Source organism: Podarcis bocagei (genome assembly GCF_964188305.1).
Source record: "Podarcis bocagei genome assembly, chromosome: 8".
Lineage (NCBI taxonomy): Eukaryota > Metazoa > Chordata > Lepidosauria > Squamata > Lacertidae > Podarcis > Podarcis bocagei.
Genome location: NC_138133.1, coordinates 55,081,116 through 55,104,772, shown reverse-complemented (window position 1 = coordinate 55,104,772; position 23,657 = coordinate 55,081,116). Strand labels below are relative to the sequence as shown.

Genomic DNA, 23,657 nt, shown 5'->3' with positions numbered 1-23,657 from the left:
CCATTTCTGTGGTGGCACCATGACTATGGTATTCCTTATTGTTGGACCTGCACCAAATCTCTATGCTGCTGGCTTTTCTGAAGGCCCTGAAAAGGAATCTTTTCCAACTGCCCTTCCAGGCATGATGCTTGTTAGCTGAGTGACAGTCTGACTCAATTATGTTCTCCCCTGTTCTGCATTTTTTTAAACTCAAGTGTTGATTTGCAGTGTTTTAAATTTTCTATGGCTTTTAATCTTTTGTTTATTTATACACTGGTTCGGACAGGCAAGCTGCCTAAAGATACTTTAAACAAATAAAATAAAATAAAATCTTCCCGCATTATTTTTGAAAGAAATATTGCTTGCAACTCTTATGGTGTTAGCATCTTCCATGTACATCTCTGAGCAAGACAAGACTGGCTTAGGTCATCTTTCCCCCATTTTATCCCTATATTTCTTTGTACGACATGGGTACTAAGCTCTGCCACTGAATCTTTTAGCCACTTGTGGTTTGGTTTTAGGAATGTTGCCCTCTGTCCCCCCTCCACATCACTTGGTGTGCCCCTTTGGCTTCTTTCTAAATAAACTTACACTGCCCATTTTTCTCTGCTCGTGGAAAACATGCACGTGGCAATTAAGAGTTAAAAGTATTGTGATAAATGGAGCTTTCCTTGGCTTTCAGACAGAAATCTGAGTTAAAAGGCAGTGTAGGTAATTTTTCTTCCCCATTCTGGGAGTCTAAGAAAAAAACCAACAACTTAAATCCAAACCAGATGTAAATGTAAAATGAAACTTAAATTCCTAATTGGAGACCCAGTGAAGCTATAATAGAATGAACAAATTACAAACAAAATGTTCTTGTTTACATTAATATAACTGACTTCATGGCTTCAGCCAAAAGAGCTCAGTAAAACATGCCATTATGCTAAAAATGGAACGGCATGGCCACTCCAAAGTGTGCTGCGCAAAGTTCACCTCTTATTTGTAATGCCACTGTTGTCAGTTGAGTCAAAGCAGGAATGGCCTGGTCCCAATATATGTGCATTTGCACGTGTATGTTTATTTAAACCTTGTACGTGGACCTTGTAGGAGGAAGACCAGTCTATGTTCCTAGGGACCCACTGCTTAATGATCAGATAAGACATGCCAGGGAACCGTTGGAGTGCTGTAACATATGCTTTCTTACAGGCTGCATAATTTGTTCTCAGTAATATTAGCTGCAACAGTTCAGCTCAATAGCAACACCTCATTATTTTATCCCTCAGTATTTATTCCTATGTTTGACGCCTCATGAAATTACTGTTAATGTGTTTATATAAGGGCAGATCTGACACAAGTGGGAAGGATTTAATTTCCCACTCAGTCTTTCCTGCTGATATGTCCTCTTTCCCCCTGGTAGAAGTGGCAAGTGTAAATAGTTAATTTGCTTCAATTATGAGCCTGTCCTGCTAAATTAGAAGCAGCAGGGATATGAAGAGCTAGAATTATACTTCTGAGGCAGCTGACAAATCCTCTGAGCCCACAAAATCAAATCATTTACTCCTCGCTGGTGTTCAAACACCCACTAGACAAATGCTGCAGCTTATTCTGTATCATTGGATGAAACTCAGATTTTATCCTGCCAATACTTAAGGAAATCAAAAGCATTTTGATGATACTGTCAACGTTCGTGTTGCTGTCTGCTTCTTCTTTACCAAACTAGAAGCTTACAATGGTTTGAAACATGGCTACTAAACATTTCTCATATTGCGTAAACACATGCAACCTGAAAACATGCTCATATTGATGGATGGTAATTAAGGAGTACAGGAATGCACCTTTATTTGAAACAAGTACAAGGGGGGGGGTAAACCCCATTCATTATTTTTCTATATATTATTCTATTTTTTGTAACAATGACAACCTGTTGAGTCAATGACTTGAAATTTGTCATATGGTTTACCTGATGAGGTCTATGAATGTGCCAAATTTTAAAAGTGGCCGGAGGTACAGCATTATTTTAAAAAATAGATGCTTTGACCTTCTGGTAGAGGCTATATGTAATGCTTACTCCTTTCGTTATGGGATATGACCGTGTGGTGCGTTGGTTAGATGTGGGGTGACCTATCTTTGGGCACAAACAACCTGTTCCCTGCCTCACAACACCTGTCTCTGCAGCCCCGCTCCCACACATGCAGGTAAATAGCACATATAGCAGAATTTCTAAACACTATCTTAAAATAGTTTTTAATATTTTAATATATTATTAATCCGTTGTATTTTATAGTATTCTTTAAAATTTTAATATATTTAATCCATTTCATTTTTAAATACCATGGAAATTCAATTATAAAAAAACACCTTATGGTTTATGACCAGAGCTAAGGCTACCTTGTGTTGGATCAAGCTCCCCAAAGCCAGCTACTGATGTTCAGACATAGATAAATTCACAGGGCGATTCCTCTAGCAATACAGTTAAGGCTCAGACAGCAAAACAGGACCAAGAAAACTGTGTGACTTATCATCCTCCAGTCATCTGGATGGAGCCTGAAAGACCAAGGAAAGATATTGGTGTGCAGAGGCTAAGTTGTAAGCAAAACCATTTAAGAATACTAATGTCATAATACTAAAAGCCTAAGAACCAGCACCAAAATAAACTACAGTAAAACATAATGTTAGTAAAAACCAGCCAGACACTGACACAACAGTCATAGTTTTAACTATGAATATTCATTTCCAGGACATTTATTCATTTTTTATTCATCATCAACACGTTTAATTATTATTTTTATTGCTCATAGAATGAAAGCATTATATCTTCTCAGACACTCACACAGGAAATAAGAATGAGTTGTGTCCAAACATTGTGTGAATTGAAATCTGTTTGTGCGATATGTTTTCTCCCTCCCTCCCAGGCCAGCCCTGAGAAGCCTTGCATCCATCTTGTCCATACATCAGGAAGGGCCTGGCATGAGAGGTTGCAGTGGGAAGAGGCAATCACAGAAAATTGGGCAAGAGGAAGCTGTATCATTTGTTTATATTTTATTTCAAGAAGACTTCTTTCTGATAAAATAGTTTAATAAACCACTTTTTCTAAACGGCATTCATTTAGATACAAAAACATCCATACTGCTTTGCTTTCTACTCTTTTGGATGCAACTGTGCTTAATGAACTGCAACCCAAGTAGCTTGATAAAATGTCAACTGATGGTGAGATACTAGCATATTTACCTAAATATCAATACTGAAGTCTTCTATGCAAACTAAGTTTGTTCCCACTGGGTCCTGTGTGATGTTCCCAATAATTTCTGTGGGAGTCAGATTCAACATCTACAAGAGGATTCATAGACTGAAAATTATCAGCAATTTTGAGCAATTACATTTGAGATTTGTTTTCATATTTCTTTCAAATGTCTATCAAAATACAGTTAACTCTTTCCACCTGTAATAAGTTTCCATGAAAGATGACACATTTAAGTTGGGAGCCACCCAGAGTGTCTGGGAAAACCCAGCCAGATGGGTAGGGTATAAATAATAAATTATTATTATAAGTATGTTATGTTTAGCCTGTCTGAAACTTCCTACACCCCAACACCATTGATGCAAAATCCTGGTGCTATCAACAAATCACTTGCTGATTCTTGCTATGAAGTAATGTGTTTATTAAAGTGAGCATTTATCTCCCTTTTAAAATTATGTATTGACTTCTTAATCTGTTTCTTCAATAATATCACACAGCAAGTATAATATTTAGCCTCAATACCTTCTAGTTTATTGATCCAATATAGAGCATATTAATTATCTACATGTCTCAAAGCATGATTGAGCAAGATTGCTGGCCTGGGTCTAAGCATTTCCTTGAACACTGCCTGGAAACTCTAGCCTATGGAAACTCTTCAGTTCCATAAACTGAGTGGAACTCAGTTCATTGAATGGGCTTTCTTCTCCAAATGTCTTCCTTTCCTTTGCAGCCCCATGAAAATCCACTCTTAGCACTTGACAACCCTCAAGAATGCCATGGCATGAGGGGCTGCTATCTGTCTTTGAAAGCTTGCCAAACCCTCTGAATTTGAATGTAGTAGCAGAGTAAGAGGTTACAAGAAAGATAGTATTGTCCTGGATGACTTTCCTTAAACACAGTCTCTGTATTTAAGAAGCCCAAAAGTCATGTTGTTGCCTGAGTAAGAGCCAAATTGTCCTATTAAATTTCTGTGTTGAATAGACGTGTGGAGAATTCAGCTCTTTGTGAGACTGCTGTGCAATTTCTCCATCAATCACCATCAGGTTCATTAGTCAACTCACATTTAAGGCACCACCACTGACTCTGCTTTTAGTAGCTTCACCAAGTGCAGTAAGCATGGTTAAATTGTATGAACCAATAAGTGAAACGTGATTTGTCTTAACATACTTACTATGAACATCAATTTAATTTTTTTAAAGTTTCTTGCAGCTTAATTTCCCATGAGAGACCTGGTGAGATCCCATGGAGAAGAGTCCCGCCTTCATATTCCATTTCGCCAGGCCCTAATTCTCGGGTTCACCATAATGAGGCTTAAAAAAAATAATCCACAGCTTATTGTGGTTCAGGAGCGGAGGTGTATCAGCCGAGGGTTGCAGCTGGGTGTTAACCCTTCCTTTTTCAGCTATATCCCCTTAAAATGTCTCTCTGCTGCTGCAGTGAGGCTTGAAAAAGCCTTCCATTGGCTCCAGTTGAAAGCTTCCCTGCCTGCGCTCCCCCCCCCCCCAATATTCTTGAAGATTAAAGATGGGAAGGATGAATTCTTCCTCCGTAGCTGAACTTTCCAGAATAATTAAACACACACACAAAATTAGACTTGGGAGGTCAGGGAAACAAAAGTAGAGGGTTTTTTTGTTGTTTTTTAAATCATATTCATGGGAGGGGCAGCAAATAATGTGTGAGCATGTGATTATAGTATACAGTCATACCTCGGGTTGAATGTGCTTCAGGTTGAGCGCTTTTGGGTTGCTCTCCATGGCAACCCAGAAGTAACGGAGTGCATTACTTTCGGGTTTCGCCGCTTGCACATGCACAGACACTCAAAATGACGTCACGTGCATGCACGGAAGCTGCAAAACATGACCCGTGCACGCGCAGACGCACCGGCGCATCTTACATTCCATTCAGGATGCGAACAGGGCTCTGGAACAGATCCTGTTCACATCCCAAGGCACAACTGTATATGGTTGCAGTGCATGTGGTTATGGTTTGTATATAGTAAAGGTACCCCTGCCTGTTCGGGCCAGTCGTGTCCGACTCTAGGGTTGTGCGCCCATCTCACTTAAGAGGCCGGTGGCCAGCGCTGTCTGGAGACACTTCCGGGTCACGTGGCCAGCGTGCCGAAGCTGCTCTGGCGAGCCAGCACCAGCACAGCACACGGAAACGCCGTTTACCTTCCCACAAGAAAGCGGTACCTATTTATCTACTTGCACTTAGGGGTGCTTTCAAACTGCTAGGTGGGCAGGAGCTGGGACCAAAAGACGGGAGCTCACTCCGCCGTGGGGATTCCAACCGCCGACCATGCGATTGGCAAGTCCTAGGCCCTGAGGTTTTACCCACAGCGCCACCCGCGTCCCTATGGTTTGTATATAGTGCCCAGTTTATCCAAGAAATAGAATACAGATATCAAATCCTAACCATCAACGACACTAATGGGAAACCTGTGGCCCTTCAGATGTTGCTGGGCTACCACTTCCATCACCCCTGACCATTGACCATGTCGACTAGGGCTGATGGGCGTTAAGAGTGCAACAAAATTTGGAGGAGCACAGGTTATACCTCCCTGATTTAAGAGTGTTAGCCCAAAGCTACATAACAAAATTTCTCCACAAAAACCACTCAGATAAAGGTCAGGAGGGAGATAGAGAGATTGGAGACCTTCCAGAAAACCTGAGTAGTTGTAGTGAAGAACTACAGGATTCAACAGATTTTCCTTTATGTTGAGAAATGATTTTACACCCCCCAAAAAAACTCCTAATCCTTCCCACTTGCAGCATGTGGAATGACTAGGAGCTACATTTTATGTTAGTTAAAATTAGTAGTACAGTAGTAGTAGTTAGTCGTTTTATCTTGCCCAAGGCATCCCAAAGTGACTTACAAATAAATATTAAAAGCAAAACATCTAGCCTAGCACATAAAAAGAAGCAGAACAAATAACTTATGTATTCACTTTCATGCTTCTGAGTAATATGATAAACAAAAACAGGAGGCTGCTTGAACTCCATATGTAGTAAGAGAAGAACAAGTGTTTGGGTTGCCCTTAACTAGTTGTCTTTCCAATTCTCTATTTTTTACAACACTAATGGGCCATGGTTGTGCTTAGCCTCTCTAAAAGTGGAAGGAGGCATTCTCACATTGATAAAGTGCAGTTGTGAATATTATCTCTCACCTGCAAGTCTTTTAATCTACAATTTATGCCTAAAGGGCTGTAATATTTGGCATCTGCAAAAAGAATATGGGTGGAACACACTGTCTTTCGTAAGTATTTTATGTGCTGCAATTGCCACCCATCTTGTGTCTCCAGCTGCCTGCAGTCTATGGGGCATGCTGAGGCTGGCGCAAAAGGTGAAGATCTGGCTTTTGCTGCCAACAGACTGCATTCCCATTCAGACTTGTGTTCTAGTCAATATTGGTTGTACATACCAACCCTTTGATGGGCCTATACAGCCAACCACTTCCCACCTGCAGCTCAGACATAACACTAGAAATTCTTCAAGCACCTTTACCCGGGTGCTTGCAAATGGCCTAGTAAGCCCTAAACTCAATTGATTCTACTGTTGTATCCATGGATAACATGGTTTAGCCTGCCAAGAGGAACTATGCTCCAGAAGGGAATTGTTTGGGGAGGGTTAAGGTGAATTGGTGGGGACGTGGGTGGCGCTGTGGGTTAAACCACAGAACCTAGGACTTGCCGATCAGAAGGTTGGCGGTTTGAATCCCCGCGACGGGGTGAATTCCTGCCGCTCAGTCCCTGCTTCTGCCAACCTAGCAGTTCAAAAGCACGTCAAAGTGCAAGTACATAAATAGGTACTGCTCTGGCAGGGAGGTAAACGGTGTTTCCATGCGCTGCTCTGGTTCGCCAGAAGCGGCTTAGTCATGCTGGCCACATGCTGGCCGGCTGTACGCCGGTTCCCTCGGCCAATAAAGCGAGATGAGCACCACAACCCCAGAGTCGGTCACGACTGGACCTAATAGTCAGGGGTCCCTTTACCTTAAGGTGAATTGGATTAAATCAGGACAGTGTGAATCGTGATTCAACTACTAGTGATCTAAATCTTCTGGTTCATATATTTCCTCAGCAACTTTAACAGCTAATTGGTTTTTACACTAATTAAAGCACCCAAGTTTATATTTGAATTGAGCCTTTTCAGAACGTAATCCAAAAATTTTAACTATTCATTTCTAACTTCTAACATTCATTTTTGCTGTATAGATTTGAGGTTTGATTCAGGCTAAATTAGCTGAAATCAGTGAGGAAAGTTGTAATTCCCATTGAAACTAGTTGGATCTAGTTCATCTAACTTAGTATAGATCTGTCCATCATAGTTGCTTAAAGACAAGAAAGCACTTGTGAAATCAATTATTTGTTTAAGGACACTGTATAAGGACACTAAGCAAGATTTAGCTAATGCAATGAGGTAGGATAGACCACGAGTCACAAAGTACTTCTCTGCACAGCTCATAATTAATTTTCTTCCAGAAGATGAAGTAATGGCCACCAAACTAAGCTGCTTTCAAACTGGGCTACGTGACATGACAGCTGTATATTACCATCAGCATTAGAGGCAGTATGCCTCTGCATACCTGTTGCAGGGAAACTGCGGTTGCAAAGCAATATAGAGCTCATATTCTGCTGTTGGGCTTTCATAAGTATCTGAGTGGCCATTGTGGGAAATAGGATGGTGGACTAGATCAGCCTTTGGTCTTCTCGTGTCTTTATGTTTTACTAATGCTTGCAGTACATGGATATAGCTAAATGGAGATGGCTTCCCAAGTCTGAATTTCTAATGCAGTTACTGTCAGGCCCCTGATACTCAACAGTTTTTTTTTAACTTCCTTCAATTCAAAACCACATGGAAGTACAATCAAAACTGAACTCTGCATAGTCAATAGCCCTTTATTGTGAATGTTGCACCCGTATCAAAATAAAGCCGCCACTGTGTGGTAAAATGTGAGTTTTCACATGATATTTAAATCTTGGGACTTGAGCCTACCATGTGTCTACAGGATTATTCCACTTTAGTCATAATATTTTCCTGTCACGGTTGTCCTGTTTAAACTATAAGACTAAGACTAGTTTTATTGCACCACAATCTTAAAAGAAACCCAGAAGGTGCTTAGAAATGCTTAGCACCTAAGACTGTGCATGACTGGATAGGGGAAATGGCACTATGTTTGTATGATAGGGTGCCATAATCATGCTTGCATAAAAAGCTCTATAGAAATGCCATTAATTGGACTTACAAAATGAGAAATGCCAGGAATAAATCTCTGTGATCTTTTATTCTTATTGGGCTCTATTTTTTGTTTTGAAAATGAAATAACACAATTATGCAGATGTATTCAAACAGAGAGTGCAATTTGCATTCTTGCCTCTTCTTTCAGGTCAGGCAAATTTAATTTTAGCTGCTGGGGAGGGGAAAAACCTGTCAGCTAACGGGTGTTTCATTTCCTTGAAACAAACAATACGTTTTAGCAATAACCACAAACAATCAACTCAGAAACGCAACTTGTTATAAATCCTTTGTGAAACAAAATGAGCTCAGCTTTGTAATCTGAAGAAATTGCAAAAGAATGCACACATGCCGTTGCACAGCTAGAACCAATCTATTATATTTATTCCTCTCTCGATATTTACAGCTTTAGTATCCTAGGATGCCTGTTTCTCCATTATGATCTTATGTTTCCCTGGGATGCAAAATCTTTAATCCTTTTAAGCAACCTCTGGGTTTTCCCAGCAGAGATCAGAGGGACCTGCATGCTCTTGAAAACACAGCTTTGATGGAATAAAATAAAGCACATTTCATAGGAATAATGTGGCACCACTTCACAAATAATTTTGCAGTTTAGAAATCTACTTAGGAGTATGTATGTGTTCTTCTTCTTTGGTAATCACTCGTAGCCAAGTAAGATTGTCTTCCATGAACACGGTCTTAACAGTGAGTCTGTAAGTGACTGTAGAGGCCAATTCTGGATCCACATATCCTTCCACAGTAGAGACATAGGCTTCCAGATGGGAGTTGATCATGGTGAGGGTTTGCCAAATGTGCCTTCGTCTTAGCACATTTCTCCTTTTCGTCCTGAGTTTGAGCATTTTCAAAATCCATGACACCTTTTGTAAAGGCTGTTCTCCAATTGGAGTGCTCACAGGTCAGGGTTTCCCAATTGTCAGTGCTTATACTACATTTTTTAAGATTTGCATTGAGAGAGTCTTTGTTGACCACCAGCATTACGGTTTCCATTTTTAAGTTCAGAATAGAGTAGTTGCTTTGGAAGACGATAATCAGGCATCTGAACAACATGACCAGTCCAATGAAGTTGTTGTTGAAGAATCATTGCTTCAACACTGGTGATCTTTGCATCTTCCAGTACACTGGCATTAGTTTGGTTGTCTTCCCAAGTGATATGTTAAATTTTTCGGAGACACCGTTGATGGAATCTTTCGAGGAGTTGGAGATGGCATTTATAAGTGGTCCATGTTTCACAAGCATATAGTAAGGTTGGTAGTACAATAGCTTTGTAAACAAACATTTTGGTTTCCCTGTGAATGTCCCAGTCCTCAAACACTCTATACTTCAATTGAGAGAAAGCTACATGCGCAGAGCTCAGGCGATGCTGGATTTTAGCATCATTGTCGGCCCTTGTGTAAAGATAACTGCCCAGGTAGGAGAAATGATCAACACTTTCCAACATTACAACAGTGAGTTGGATTTGTGGCGCTGCAGAGCGGTTGTTTTGTGCTTGTTGGTGCAGCACTTTGGTTTTTGGGATGTTGAGAGATAGGCCAAAGCTTTTCATAAGCTTCTGCGAATATATTTAGGATAGTTTGGAGGTCTTCCTTTGAGTGTGCACACACTACGTTGTCATCAGCATACTGAAATTCTATGATGGAAGTTATAGTAACCTTACTCTTTGCTTTCAGCCCACTCAGATTAAAGAGCTTTCCATCTGTTTGATTTCTAGTCTGGTGGGGAATTTTCCTTCTACAAAATTTAGGATCATGGCAATGAAAATAATAAATAGAGTTGGGGCGATAACACAACACTGTTTAACACCTGATCCCACTGTGAATGGTTTGCTTTGAGAGCCATTGTTATCTTCGATTGTTGCTGTCATATTATCATGAAGGAGCTGAAGGATGTTCACAAATTTATCTGGGCAGCCAAATTTCAGAAGGAGAGTCCACAGGGCATTACAATTTAGTGTTGAAGGCCCTAGTCAGGTCAATAAACATAATATACAGGGGTTGGTTTTGTTCTCTGCATTTTTCTTGAAGCTGTCGAGTGGTGAAAATCATGTCCACTGTTCCCCCTAGAAGGTTGAAAACCATTTTGGGATTCAGGAAGCATAGCCTCAGATATTGTTGGAAGAGAGTTTGCTAAGATCCTTGCCAGAATTTTGCTTGCTGCAGCTAATAAATAGATGCCTCAATAGTTTACACAATCTGTTCTATCACCTTTCTTAAAAAAGAAATTGATATTTTTTGCATCCCTAAAGTCTGCTGGGATCTCCCAGATTTTTTTTATGAGCTTGTGAAGTTGTTGTGTACGTTTAATTCTGCCCTCTTCGGAAGGCATCCCATCAGGTCCACTGGCTTTGTTGTTTTTCATTGGTTAATAGCTGTACACAACTCTCCCAGATCTGGAGATACTGCAAGCTCATCTCTAATTTGTTTTTGCGGAATTTGTGAGAAGACCTCAGCAGCTATAGGGGAGTAGCAGTTAAGGAGATGCTGTTAATGTTCTTTCCAGCTCATGCAATAGCTTATCTTTTAGAAGTGTGGTACCATCTGTTGAGGATCGGGGGCATATGCCATGATTTATTGACCCATAGATGGTCTTTGTGGCTTTAAAGAAACTCTGTGCATCATGAGTGCCTGCTAAGTGCTGGATCTCTTGAGTTTTTTTATCCACCAGGTGTTCTTTAGTTCTCTGACTCCATGTATGCATGCACTATATTAAAATAATATGGAATAAGAATATCAGAAGGGATCAATTTAAAATTGCAGGAATTGTGCTTACTCTAAAACATGAGTAGGGAACACTATAGTCTTTGTGGAGATCATGAAACTGCCTCCCCTCTTCAATGACCTTCTTTTGGACACACAAAATGATTGTGCTCCTTTGGACCACATCAGCGAGGCCAAGAGGGTGTGTGTCTTGCCATCTGAACAGCCCAGTACCTCCATACACACTTCTCAGGCTTGCATCCCAGGGAGCTCACTTCAATGCTACTAACATAGTGGTTTGCCTTTAGCCCAATGGGCACACTCCATTGTCTCATGAGACAGATGAATGCCAACAACAATTCACTGTTCCCATCAAATTCAAAACAATTGGGAATAATTAGTTAGAGAAGATGTGTAGCTGGAAGTATCAATAGGTAGGTTGTTATCCCTACCCCCAAACTATGTAGAAAGAGCTCTGTTGCTTTATTTCCAGTAACAAATAGAGGTAAGCAGGATAACGGCCCTTCTTCCACATTGTCCGACTCCATTTTTCCACATGAAGTATCCTGTTCCTTTAATTCTCATTCCCAACTGAAATAAAGTACAGGTTGCTTCATTTGCCCACATCCTTCGGTCTCTATGCCTGCGTCCTGTTCCTTCATTCTGCTTTTTGCCCTATTATCTCTTTGGGATTGTAAGCTCCTTGGGGGCAGGGACTTGTCTTTTTTGCCCATGTAACTCGGTAAGAATCTGTGTTCACTGAAGGTAATGCATAAATGATAATATTAGTAGAAATAGTAAATATTAATAATAATTAATAGTTCACTCTGTTTCTGACATTCAGAGGCGAATGTTCTGACTTATATAGCCAAAATGGCAATACAGTGGTACCTTGGGTTAAGAACTTAATTCGTTCTGGGACTTCCGGAGGCGGCGCGCTCAGCAATGGCGGTCCTCTTCAGTTGCTGAAGAGGGGCTCCGCGGAAAAGGGTCGTGCGCTGCGGCACAGCGACGACCCATGAAGAAAAACCACTGGTAGAGTGAGCCAGTGGCCGTGGGATTCGGCGGGCACCAGGAGCGACCTCCGAAACGCAGAAGGGACCCCGTAAGGGGTTTCGGAACGTGAAGGGGGTAGCGGTGCTGTGGATCCATCGCTCTTTCCGCGGAAGTGAAGCCGCGCGGCTGCTGCTGATCAGCGCTGACCTTTCTTCCTTCAACAATCGAACTGAAACAACTTACTCGTGAGTAGGAAATTTGAAGCTTTGTACGAACTAAATTTGGAGAAATTTGGCTGAAAGCGGGAGACGCTAAAAAGGAAGTCAGTCTCCCGGCTCTGTTTAAAGTATTGAGCAAAGCCCCTTTAAAGCTGAAGCGCTGAAAGGAATCTTAAAAGAGTTGGAATTTATCTGCAAATTCGACCTTGATTGATTAAAAGTTAAAGAAAGGACATAACAGTTTTATAAGTGACAATTTTATGTTCCTCTTTCTTTTACCTTGTGGATTACAAATTTTTGAAACCCTGTTCTCGGTCTGACTGGATACAAGTAACATCGGTCTGCAGTAACTGTAGACAAAGTTAGAAGTAACATTGGGCTACTTTGTAACCGGGAAAAGGAACTGTTGCAAGCACCTTGGTAAAGAACTTTTATTCTCTGCAGTTTAAGCTTAAGGAGAGGGGCTCCCCCCCCTTGTTTTGGATAATATTTTTCTTTTGTGTGTAAAGGGAACTTTTGGTGGAAATTTCCTATCCTTCTCCCTAATTTTTAGGGAGCTCCCCCTGCTGGATTGTGGATTTAATAGTATTTGAGAACTGCTACTAGTCTTGGAATTTTCCTGCCCGGATGTTTATTTTTTCTGGAATTAATTTTCCCATGGGATTTACAATTTGACCTTGATACTGGGACAGCTGTGGAATGAGTGGCACAGCAAAAACAAGGGCTGCAGAAAGAAAAAAAAGCAAAACAAACTGAACTTTTGCAATTAACTCTGCCTGTGCAGCCACGCAGATCATCTGTCCCAATTGTGACAGGCCTGCAGGAAGGACAAGCTATACAGCCTACTCTTGGAGAGATGGCTGCTGGAGGGATAGACTCCGTATCTAAAGAAATATTGGAGCAGTTGGCAGCACTGAACAAGAAAGCGGATGAACAAGCACTTAGGTTTGATGAACAAGCTGCTAAACTTGACCAGGTAACAGCCTCAATTAACAAATTGACAGACCAAGTTTCTAAAAACTCTCAGGCCATAGATAATATTGAAAAGACTGCAACAGAAAATCGGAAACTGGCACAGGAAGCAAATACAAAAGCAGACGAAAATAAAAAGAGGATAGAGGAATTAAGAGGCGAAGTCAGACCACTGAGTAGACAGGTGACTGAACAACAAGTGTACCTGTCCCTTGCAGAGCTGAAAAATAGGGAAAATAACCTCAGAATTAGAAACATTCCAGAATCAGAAAAGGAGGATTTGATTGGATTTTTGACAACAGAATTATCCAAATTCTGGGGTGTGGCAGAGGAAAAAGACTTTAAAATTGTCACCGCTTTCAGACTAGGAAGAGTGGCTAGGAAGGATAAACCAAGAGATTGCCTGATCATTTTCAGATCTAGGCAAGAAAAAGAAACCATACTCGGCTTGCATTTTAAAAATCCATTGGTGATCCAGGGAAAAAAGGCAGAAATTTTTAGAGATATACCAAAACAACTTCTGGACTTAAGAGCCACATATAAAGACCTAGCAAGCTTACTGAGAAACAACACAATCCCATACAGGTGGGAATTCCCTCAAGGATTATCTTTTACCTTGAAAGGGGTGAGGGTAAGAATCAGAACAGCAGAGGAGCAAGAAAAGTTCCTAAACGACCACGGGGAAGACCTTCGGAAAGGAATAGCAGGTGCCTGGCCACCTCCTCCGCCTGGATTGAATCCGGTTCCACCTCCAGACAAAAACGAAAAAGGAGACACCCCAGCAGGTAAATAATTAGTCCAAGATGTCTCTACAGCTTCTCAGTTGGAACATTAATGGCGCAAATTCTCCCGAAAGAAGGAAAAAGATTTTTCATATTTTGAGAAAAGAACAATTAGACATTATTTGCCTTCAAGAAACGCATGTGACTAGGCTCCATAGGAGAGTACTAATTAACAAGAGACTAGGCCAAGAATTTATCTCATCAGATAAGGTAAAAAAAAGAGGAGTAGTGATTTATGCAAAGGAGACTCTAGCACCAAAATTGATCTTTAAAGATGAACAAGGAAGAATTTTGGCGATTGAAATTCAAGCACAAGGAGAGAAATTTTTGATTGTAGGAATTTATGCACCAAACGATGGGAAATCGGAATTTTATAAGAAGCTACATGAGACAATGTTGGACTATATTGACTATACTAACATCATCCTGATGGGTGATATGAATGGAGTTGTCTCCACACATATGGATAAGTCTCAAAATCAGAACTTGACCAAAGATGGCAGACTCCCAAAGACTTTTTTTGAACTTACAGACAATATGGACTTGATTGACATCTGGAGAACAAAGAACCCTCTAGGTAAAGAGGGAACTTTTTTCTCTGAGGCCCATCTTTCGTGGACAAGAATCGACCAGATTTGGACATCTAGAGGACTGGCACCTAAGACAAAAAAAGTCGAGATCTGCCCTAAAACTTGCTCTGACCACAACGCCTTGAAAATAGATTTAAGACTGGCACCAGCTGGATCCTTCAGATGGAGAATGAATGACTATTTGTTTAGAGATCAGGAGATTGTGAAGAAGGCCCAAAAAACGCTGAAAGATTACTTCGAAATAAATTTGAATACTTTGGTGGAAAAGAAAACAATCTGGGACGCAAGTAAAGCTGTGATGAGAGGATTTCTGATACAGCAGAACTCTATCAAGAAAAAACTCTGGAATGGTAAAAAGGATAAGATCTTGGAGAAGATAAGAGATGGCGAGAAAAAGTTGAGACTAAACCCAAAATCAAAAGAAGTTTTAAGAGAAATAAAATTCCATCAAGCACAATATGCAAAATTGATAAATCAAGAAGTTGAATGGAAAATTAAACAAATGAAACAAAGATCATTCGAATCGGCAAATAAATGTGGGAAGCTGCTGGCATGGCAGCTGAAAAAGAGACAAAAGTTGAACTTTGTTACCAATCTAGAGGTTGAGGGAGAATGTATTCAGAAACCAGAAGATATTAGAAAGTGCTTCCAGAGATATTTTAGAAAATTGTTTACTCAAGGACCCCAAGTGGAGACTGAGATAGATAATTTTCTAGGAAGTTATGGCCTCCAAAAATTAACACAAGACAAGCAAACAGCCCTGAATTACAAAATAACACAACAGGAGATTGAAAGTGCCATTCAGAACATGCAATTAGGCAAATCTCCAGGTCCAGATGGGCTTACCTCCAAATACTACAAGACATTGAAGGAATATTTGGTTCAGCCATTAATGGAGGTATGTAACCAAATTATGGAAGGAAAGGGGGCACCCGAATCGTGGAAAGAGGCATTCATCACCTTGATTCCTAAATTGGAATCTGAAAAGACTCAACTCAGGAATTATCGCCCTATCTCACTCCTAAATGTGGATTACAAAATTTTTGCTAACATTTTGGCAAACAGATTGAAAAAAGTCTTGAATGAAGTAATTCATAAAGACCAAGCAGGCTTTCTCCCTGGCAGGCATATGTCTGACAACACTAGGAATATCATTGATGTTTTGGAGTTATTACAGACAAATCTGAACACGAAGGCAGCTTTGATATTTATAGATGCCGAGAAAGCCTTTGATAACATATCTTGGAAATTTATGAAGAAAAATTTGGAAGGGATGGGAGTGGGAAGGGCGTTCCAAAATGGTATTGAAGCAATCTATTCAGAGCAAAAAGCTAAATTGATAGTAAACAACGTGGTGACTGAGGAGTTTAAAATTGAAAAAGGGACACGACAGGGGTGCCCCTTATCACCCTTGTTATTTATTTCTGTCCTGGAGGTGTTGCTGAATATGATTAGGAAGGACCAGCGGGTGGAAGGAATACAGGTCGGGGAAAAACAATACAAATTGAAGGCCTTTGCAGATGACCTGGTTTTGACATTACAGGAGCCAGAAGCTAGTACAAAAAGAGCCTTAGAACTAATTTCTGAATTTGGTCGGGTGGCGGGATTTAAGCTGAACAAACAAAAAACCAAGGTTTTGGCTAAAAACTTGACACCTTCAGAAATAGATGGGTTTCAGAAGGAAACAGAATTAAATGTTGTTCCAAAAGTGAAATACCTGGGGGTTAACCTGACTGGGAGAAATTTGAATTTGTTTAAAGATAATTATGAAAAATGTTGGTCGGAAATCAAAAAGGATTTAGAAACATGGTCGAGACTGAGACTTACCTTGTCGGGCAGAATAGCTGCAGTCAAAATGAATGTATTGCCAAGAATGTTGTTTCTGTTTCAAACCCTTCAGATCGTGGACAGAGTGGAATGTTTTGGAAAGTGGCAGAGGGACATTGCGAAGTTTGTCTGGCAGGGCAAAAAGCCCCGAATAAAATTTAAAATATTAACAGATGCAAAGGAAAGAGGGGGGTTTGCCCTGCCGGACCTAAGACTGTATTATGAAGCTGCATCCCTCTGCTGGTTGAAAGATTGGTTTTTGTTAGAAAACACTGATGTCCTAGATCTGGAAGGGCATAGCAATGCTTTTGGTTGGCATGCATATCTCTGGTACGACAAGGCAAAGTCTCATAAACTGTTTAAAAACCATATTGTCAGGAAAGCTCTACTTATTGTCTGGACTAAATACAAAGACTTATTCGAAAGTAAGACTCCGAGGTGGTTATCACCGGTAGAGGCTAAGGCCGTAAAATTTCGTAATATGGAGACTGGCTGGTTGAAATATTGTGAGATAATTGAAAGAGATGGTGACACTTGGAGGTTGCAGAGTTTCGAAAAACTGAAAGGAAAGGTGCGAGATTGGTTTCATTATGCCCAAATTTTAGAGACTTTTAAAAAAGACAAAAAAATTGGTTTCCAGGTGGAAAAATCAAAATTAGAGACAGAATTACTTGAACCGAAGACGAAAGTGCTTTCAAGAATGTATAATTTGCTGCTTAAGTGGAATACTCAAGATGAGATAGTTAAATCAGCTATGATAAAATGGGCACAAGACATCGGGTACAACATTATGTCTGAAGACTGGGAAAGGTTATGGACCACCGGTATGAAATTTACGGCATGTACTGCCTTAAAGGAAAACATCATGAAAATGGTATACAGGTGGTACATGACCCCAGTCAAACTTGCAAAGATATATCATTTGTCTGACAATAAATGTTGGAAATGTAAGGAAGCTGAGGGAACCTTTTTTCACCTCTGGTGGGCATGCCCGAGGGTGAAGGCCTTCTGGGAAATGATCTATAACGAGTTGAAAAAGGTGTTTAAATACACCTTTCACAAGAAACCAGAGGCCTTCCTCCTGGGCATTGTGGGCCAGAGAGTGTTAAAAAAAGATAGGACTTTCTTTCTATATGCAACCACAGCAGCAAGAATTCTTATAGCTAAACACTGGAAGGCACAGGAGTTACCCACGCTGGAAGAATGGCACTTGCAGCTGATGGACTATATGGAATTAGCTGAAATGACAGCCAGAATCCGAGACCTGGGAGAAGACGCCGTGGAAGAGGACTGGAAGAAATTTAAGGACTATTTACAAAAATATTATAAGCTATATGAATGTTGAGAATTTGCTAAATGTTCTGGAAAAACATGCTTCAGTATTGAATTTGGTAAATGTTGAAAATTAAGTTAAGATTTCGAAATGTATAAATTGTGGACTATATAACTAAAGGAAAACACAAAAACATATGAAATAAGGTACTAATTTGCTGTTTATTTTTATTGTAAAGAAAACAGGGGATGGGGGACGTGGGGAAGTCTGATCGATCATGAAAATGGATGTGAAAAATGTGAATCTTTTCTTTTTTTTCTCTTATAACTTCTTTTCTTTTCTGTAAAACTGCTTTTGATGTGCTATGGATGATATACCTTTCTTTTACCCTGGAAAAAAGCAATAAAACTTTATTAAAAAAAAAAAAAAGAACTTAATTCGTTCTGGAGGTCCGTTCTTAACCTGAAGCTGTTCTTAACCTGAGGTACCACTTTAACTAATGGGGCCTCCTGCTGCCACCACACCGCCGGCGTATGATTTCTGTTCTCATCCTGAAGCAAAGTTCTTAACCCGAGGTGCTATTTCTGGGTAAGCGGAGTCTGTAACCTGAAGCGTATGTAACCTGAAGCGTATGTAACCCAAGGTACCACTGTATCCCTACACAATAGGGAGTTTCTAAGAAATACAAACATTTACAAAAGTACAGTAAAAAGCTCATTGGCCATAGAATTCTGACTGTCTATTGTGGAAGGAAAACAGGAATGTATGGGAGAAGGAGTGGAATGGAGTCTGGTGGAGGGCATTGCTGGCTGGCTGAATCACTGATCAGGAGCTCTGTACACTGCAACAGTTTGTTGTAGGTCCTACATGTTGATAATGCCAATAAATGAAAATCAACCAGGAGATAGCCATGACTAAGTTCCAACATAAATTGGCACAGATAACTTCAGTATTATGATTTGCAAGTTTCTAATTAGATTGGAGACGTTTCTCATTCTGACATTAGCAGCTCCTATTGCTATTTTTATAAGATAGGTGACTTATGATGCAAAATAGCTACCATAGATCAACAGCCATGGCTTCCTTATTACATGGGTGCAGTACCCACTCTGTGGAGATGAGTGAGTACCTCAGGTGATAATCTTACCACTTTTTAATTAGCATCTCAAAATGGTGCTTAGGGCAGCTAGTTCTGTTCTGACTTGTTGAAAGAAGAAGGTGCAGAGACATGGTGAACTCTCCCCTCTTTGCCTTTGCAAGTCAACATGTCATACCCCATCTCACTGGATGCGTAACCAAGCTGGTTACACATTAGTCCCCTTGAGATCAATAGGACTTCATTTAGTCATGACTAATCCATCCCAGAAATTTATGTAGGACTAAATGTGAGGTTAAATGTGGTCAGGATCTGACTTGTTTAATTTAGGTCAGCCCAAGAGAGGTTCTTTCATTATGATCACCATATAGTAATTGCTGGAAATACTTCACTGTGGCAGGTTATATGGCCATATACCAGTGCCGGCCACTGCCAGGAATATGTGGCATGAAAACATACATGCTCCAAGTGATCAGAGTGAACTGTAGGTCAGCCCAAGTGTCTCTTGCCACTCCACAGAGCACCTCCCATGCAGGAAACATTTCAAGGAGCTTCTACAAGATGACAGTAACATAAAAGCAGAGTTTGAGTAAACGAAACTAATCCTAATTGCATATTATTATTCTTACTGCATTTATTCATCATTTACAATATAAAATGTCTCAAGGCGAACTACAAAAGCATACATAATACAGAATGTAATATACATCAAAAATATATGAGAACATTATGTTCATCCTAATGTAATAAAAGATTTTCAAAATATAGTAGCTTTGATCAACCACATTAAAAAAAAATTATTCACTCTCCATTCATTTTTTAGCTTTATTTTTAGTGTATTTTTTGTTTCTGTGGAAGCTGCCCAGAGTGGCTGGGGAAACCCAGCCAGATGGGCGGGGTACAAATAATAAATTATTATTATTATTATTATTATTATTATTATTATTATTATTATTATTATTTTAATTGGATCATGGTGTTTTTGTCATGTGGCATGGTGTTTTTGTCATGTGGATAGTGTTGAGCATTGTTTTTCACATTTCAACTGCTATCTTGCTTGCTTAGTTAACAAACAAGCAAAAGTTTGCAAGGTAAAAATGATAAAGGGAATAGGGAAGTTTGCTGCTGCTGTGTAAACATTGCAGGTTATGATGTTTTAATTTATAGCCCAACAAGCTTGGTTGCTGATTTGCCACTCTTCCTTCTTTTTCAGGTGTATAAAAAGAAAACTGAAGCTGCTAAGAAGGAATATCTGAAGCAGTTAGCTGCATACAGAGCAAGCCTTGTATCCAAGGTAACATGTTTTTAATATTTAATATTGAAAGTCACCCTGATAAGTTGTTTTTTTAATGGCCGGGTGTAAACCTTAACAATAAATAAATAAATAAATAAATAGGCATTGGGTGGGTTATAGGTGTTCCATCCATATTTTTTTATTGTCCAGCTGCGTAATATGTAAAAACAACTATTGCTTCTCTAAGCTTTTAAGTTAATTCTGGGAATTGCTGCTTAATACAAACAGCTGTTTGTTTATGCTAGATGGCAAACCCTATCCCCCTTTCATTTCCATAGCTTAGAGGCATGAGCAGGACCGCAAATGAAATATAAAATTGACTATTGATAAATCTTACATCTGCCAATGGAAAGTTGGACCGCAACCAGTAACTGGCTGTTTTGATTTCCAGTAGTTTGTGTGTACTTGTACAACATGAGCACCACCTTGTAGGTGACAAATGGACTAGTTGTATATGGCGTGGGCTTGGATTAGTGCCTTGTACTAATGGAAAAGCCACTTTTGAAAAGGCAAGGTAGCTTCTCCACCCTTCAGTTTCTGCCAATACCTTCCTCCTGCTGCAGCCCTCTGCGCCTTTTCCAATGCTGTTCCAAAGGGTTCCTTGACCTTCAGGAGTAGGGGTGCAGAGGGTATATAGAGGAGGATTGGTGTACAAGAGAAGCTGTGTTTCCAGTTTGGATCCAATCCATTTTTCTCCTCTCTCTCTCTCTTTTTCGCTCTCCCTCCCTCACCCCCCATAAATGTACCCATATGTTATCCTTTATCTATGTAACCCATTGTAAGCATCCCTATGCTGGTGCAGCAAGTCTTAACAACATATTTGAAAGTCCTATATATTCAACTACAGTGGCTTGAAATGAGAAGTGTTTTCATGCTGATGAGTCTAAAATTTGATATTTCAATACTCTAGATTTATTTTATTTTATTTGTTAGGATTACCAGTTGCCAAAAGGTGACCACTGTTCACTTGGAATTGATGATACAAATGTACATTAGTCTCCATTAAATATATTACAATGTTTGCTATAGCTTTTCTCAAAGCCTATTCCCCATTCCTGTCTTAGAATTATTGAAATTAATGGGGCTACAGTCAAGCTGTTTGATGTGTGTGGAAATAAATATATAAAGTAAAAAATCACATTACAAAGCTTTTTTTATAATGCTATTCAGATTATGATATTATTTATAATACTGACTAAGCTTTTGCGTTGCCCTTAGTTGCAACTTTTACTACTTTTGCTAGTAGTTTGTATAGCAAATTGTATAGCCTTATTTAAAATGCTGTGAATTGCAATTTTGAATTTAAAAAAACAAGCACTTTTATTGCTTAACATGGCACTTTTGTGTTCAAGCTGATAGTAGATATGTTAGTTTACCTGTTGAGTCGATATTTATAAAGTATTTTATGGAGGCAGCTCTAGAAGCTTAGGATATAAAACATGGCTTATTTTATTTCAAAAGATATAATGTGCTATTTAGATCAGACTGGGGGCCCTTCTACAGTACATGCAATCAAATATAGTATCTAACATGTAACATTCATTTCATGAACGATTTAGGCATTACGCCTCCTCCTTTGGAGAACAGCTACATTTGTTAGGGGGCTACTTTGGGACTCAGGTGCAGGATGTTGAGTCCACACTCCAACTGGCATCAAGTCTCTTTTAAAAATATTATAATCTGTTTATTCAAATATTTACATAAGTGACTACATATATTATTATGAATAAAAGAAAATAGATATATGAGATGATCCAAGATATAAACAGGTAAAAATATAAATCAACCAGTGTTTATAAAAGCATGTATGTAGATAATTTCATTCCTTGTAAAACCCTATCGTTATTCAAATCTGCAGACACATAAAAATACCCATTGAAACCTGAATAAAGGGTATTATCATAACAGTATTTAGATAGCTAAAAATATAAGGAAATATTACTATATGTCCTCTAAAGAATATGAATTAATTAAGTCTTGCACTTTGTTATTATGACTGTCCTTTTGCCAGAGCTGCCTCCCTGTCCATGTCTACAAGTCTGATATCCCAGGACTTGGCACAGATATTTTAAACACTTTACAAATATTAGACTGTCTTTGAAAGACAGAGAACAAATAAACCAGACAGGTCTTTCCTTCCAAATTTAGTAACAAGTTTCACTTTCCGAACCACTGAAGTCTTTCCCCTTAAGCTGGTAAAACCTTTCAGCTTTCAAACAAACGTCCTCACACCATCACTGATGCTGCACTTCCAATGCCTGGGTCCCAGCATCCTTAATCTGTCACTTCCCAGCTCCGGTAGTCTGGATTCTTAGCCCCATCTCCTCTCTACCACCACCACTCCCTGCTTTTTCTTCAGCCCTGCATTGTTGGCTGCAGCCAACAGAGGCAGAGGTCTAGGATCATAGAATGGTTCATTAGAAGGGACCCCAGGGGTCATCTTGTCCAAATTCCTGCAGTGCACACAGAGAACAATTAACCTCCAACCCCAACCAGGCAGGCTGGTAATTCTCTATCTCTAGCCCAGGCTTCCTCAACCTCGGCCCTCCAAATGTTTTTGGCCTACAACTCCCATGATCCCTAGCTAGCAGGACCAGTGGTCAGGGATGATAGGAATTGCAGTCTCAAAACATCTGGAGGGCTGAGGTTGAGGAAGCCTGCTCTAGCCCCTGAGACCCTGCCCAGGCCACGCCTCTGCCAGGCTGCACTCTTCACTGAACCTCACCTGTTTCCTCCTCTAGTGTTTTTACCTGGCTAGAATGTGATAATTACTCTTGCTTGCCTGTATGGAGAGTGGAGTGTGTCTGACCACGCCTATTTTGCCACACCCACCACAAGTGCGTGCCCCCACCCCACCAATAAGGTTGCATTTGAGGGAATGCAGTTCTGAGGCTGAAGAAGGTTCCCCGCCCTAGTGGGGTACATAACACCGGAACAGCGAAAAAATGCTATTAGTCAATCCCCATCCAGTTTAAGAGAGCTTTAGAGAACGTTAAAACCCTTCACATTGAGAAAGAAAATGACTCCCCCTCAGTAAGGTCCAACATTTCTTTTTTCTTTTATGCCACCATAATAATAATAATAACATAAGAGAGAGCTACATTTTAAATCTATTGCCTTGTGTTTGGGTTTTCTGTGTGCAAGTGGAGTAGTATATCACATTGGGTGCAGGTGGAACGCATATTCTTACCTATGCGCCGAGAATTGAATTCCCTTTATCATTTCCATTTAATTTTGCTCAGTTTACTGGAGAAAATACGTTTTTGTTGCCATCATTACTACAGCTTGACTTGGGCAAATGAAGTTATCATCTTTTTCATTGTATATCATTGCGCATAATGAACCAATTTCTGTAATGTGCATATTGGCTGATTGGTGGTGATGGTGCATACATCAAAAGGAATACAAATGGTTCTTCACAGGCTCCAGTGACCCCAGAGTGCCTGGAGTAACGTTAAACTTATT

The 23,657-nt window shown here is 39.9% G+C and overlaps 1 protein-coding gene across 2 annotated transcripts in view; it reads left to right on the top strand.

Annotated features, from left to right (window-relative positions):
* TOX (thymocyte selection associated high mobility group box) overlaps positions 1-23,657 on the top strand; it is a 225,898-nt gene that overhangs the window by 188,127 nt on the left and 14,114 nt on the right. For both annotated transcript variants that reach the window (XM_081204731.1, XM_081204732.1), the window contains one exon: positions 20,112-20,192. In XM_081204731.1, the coding sequence (XP_081060857.1) occupies positions 20,112-20,192 (81 nt within the window). The remainder of the gene's footprint in view (positions 1-20,111; positions 20,193-23,657) is intronic.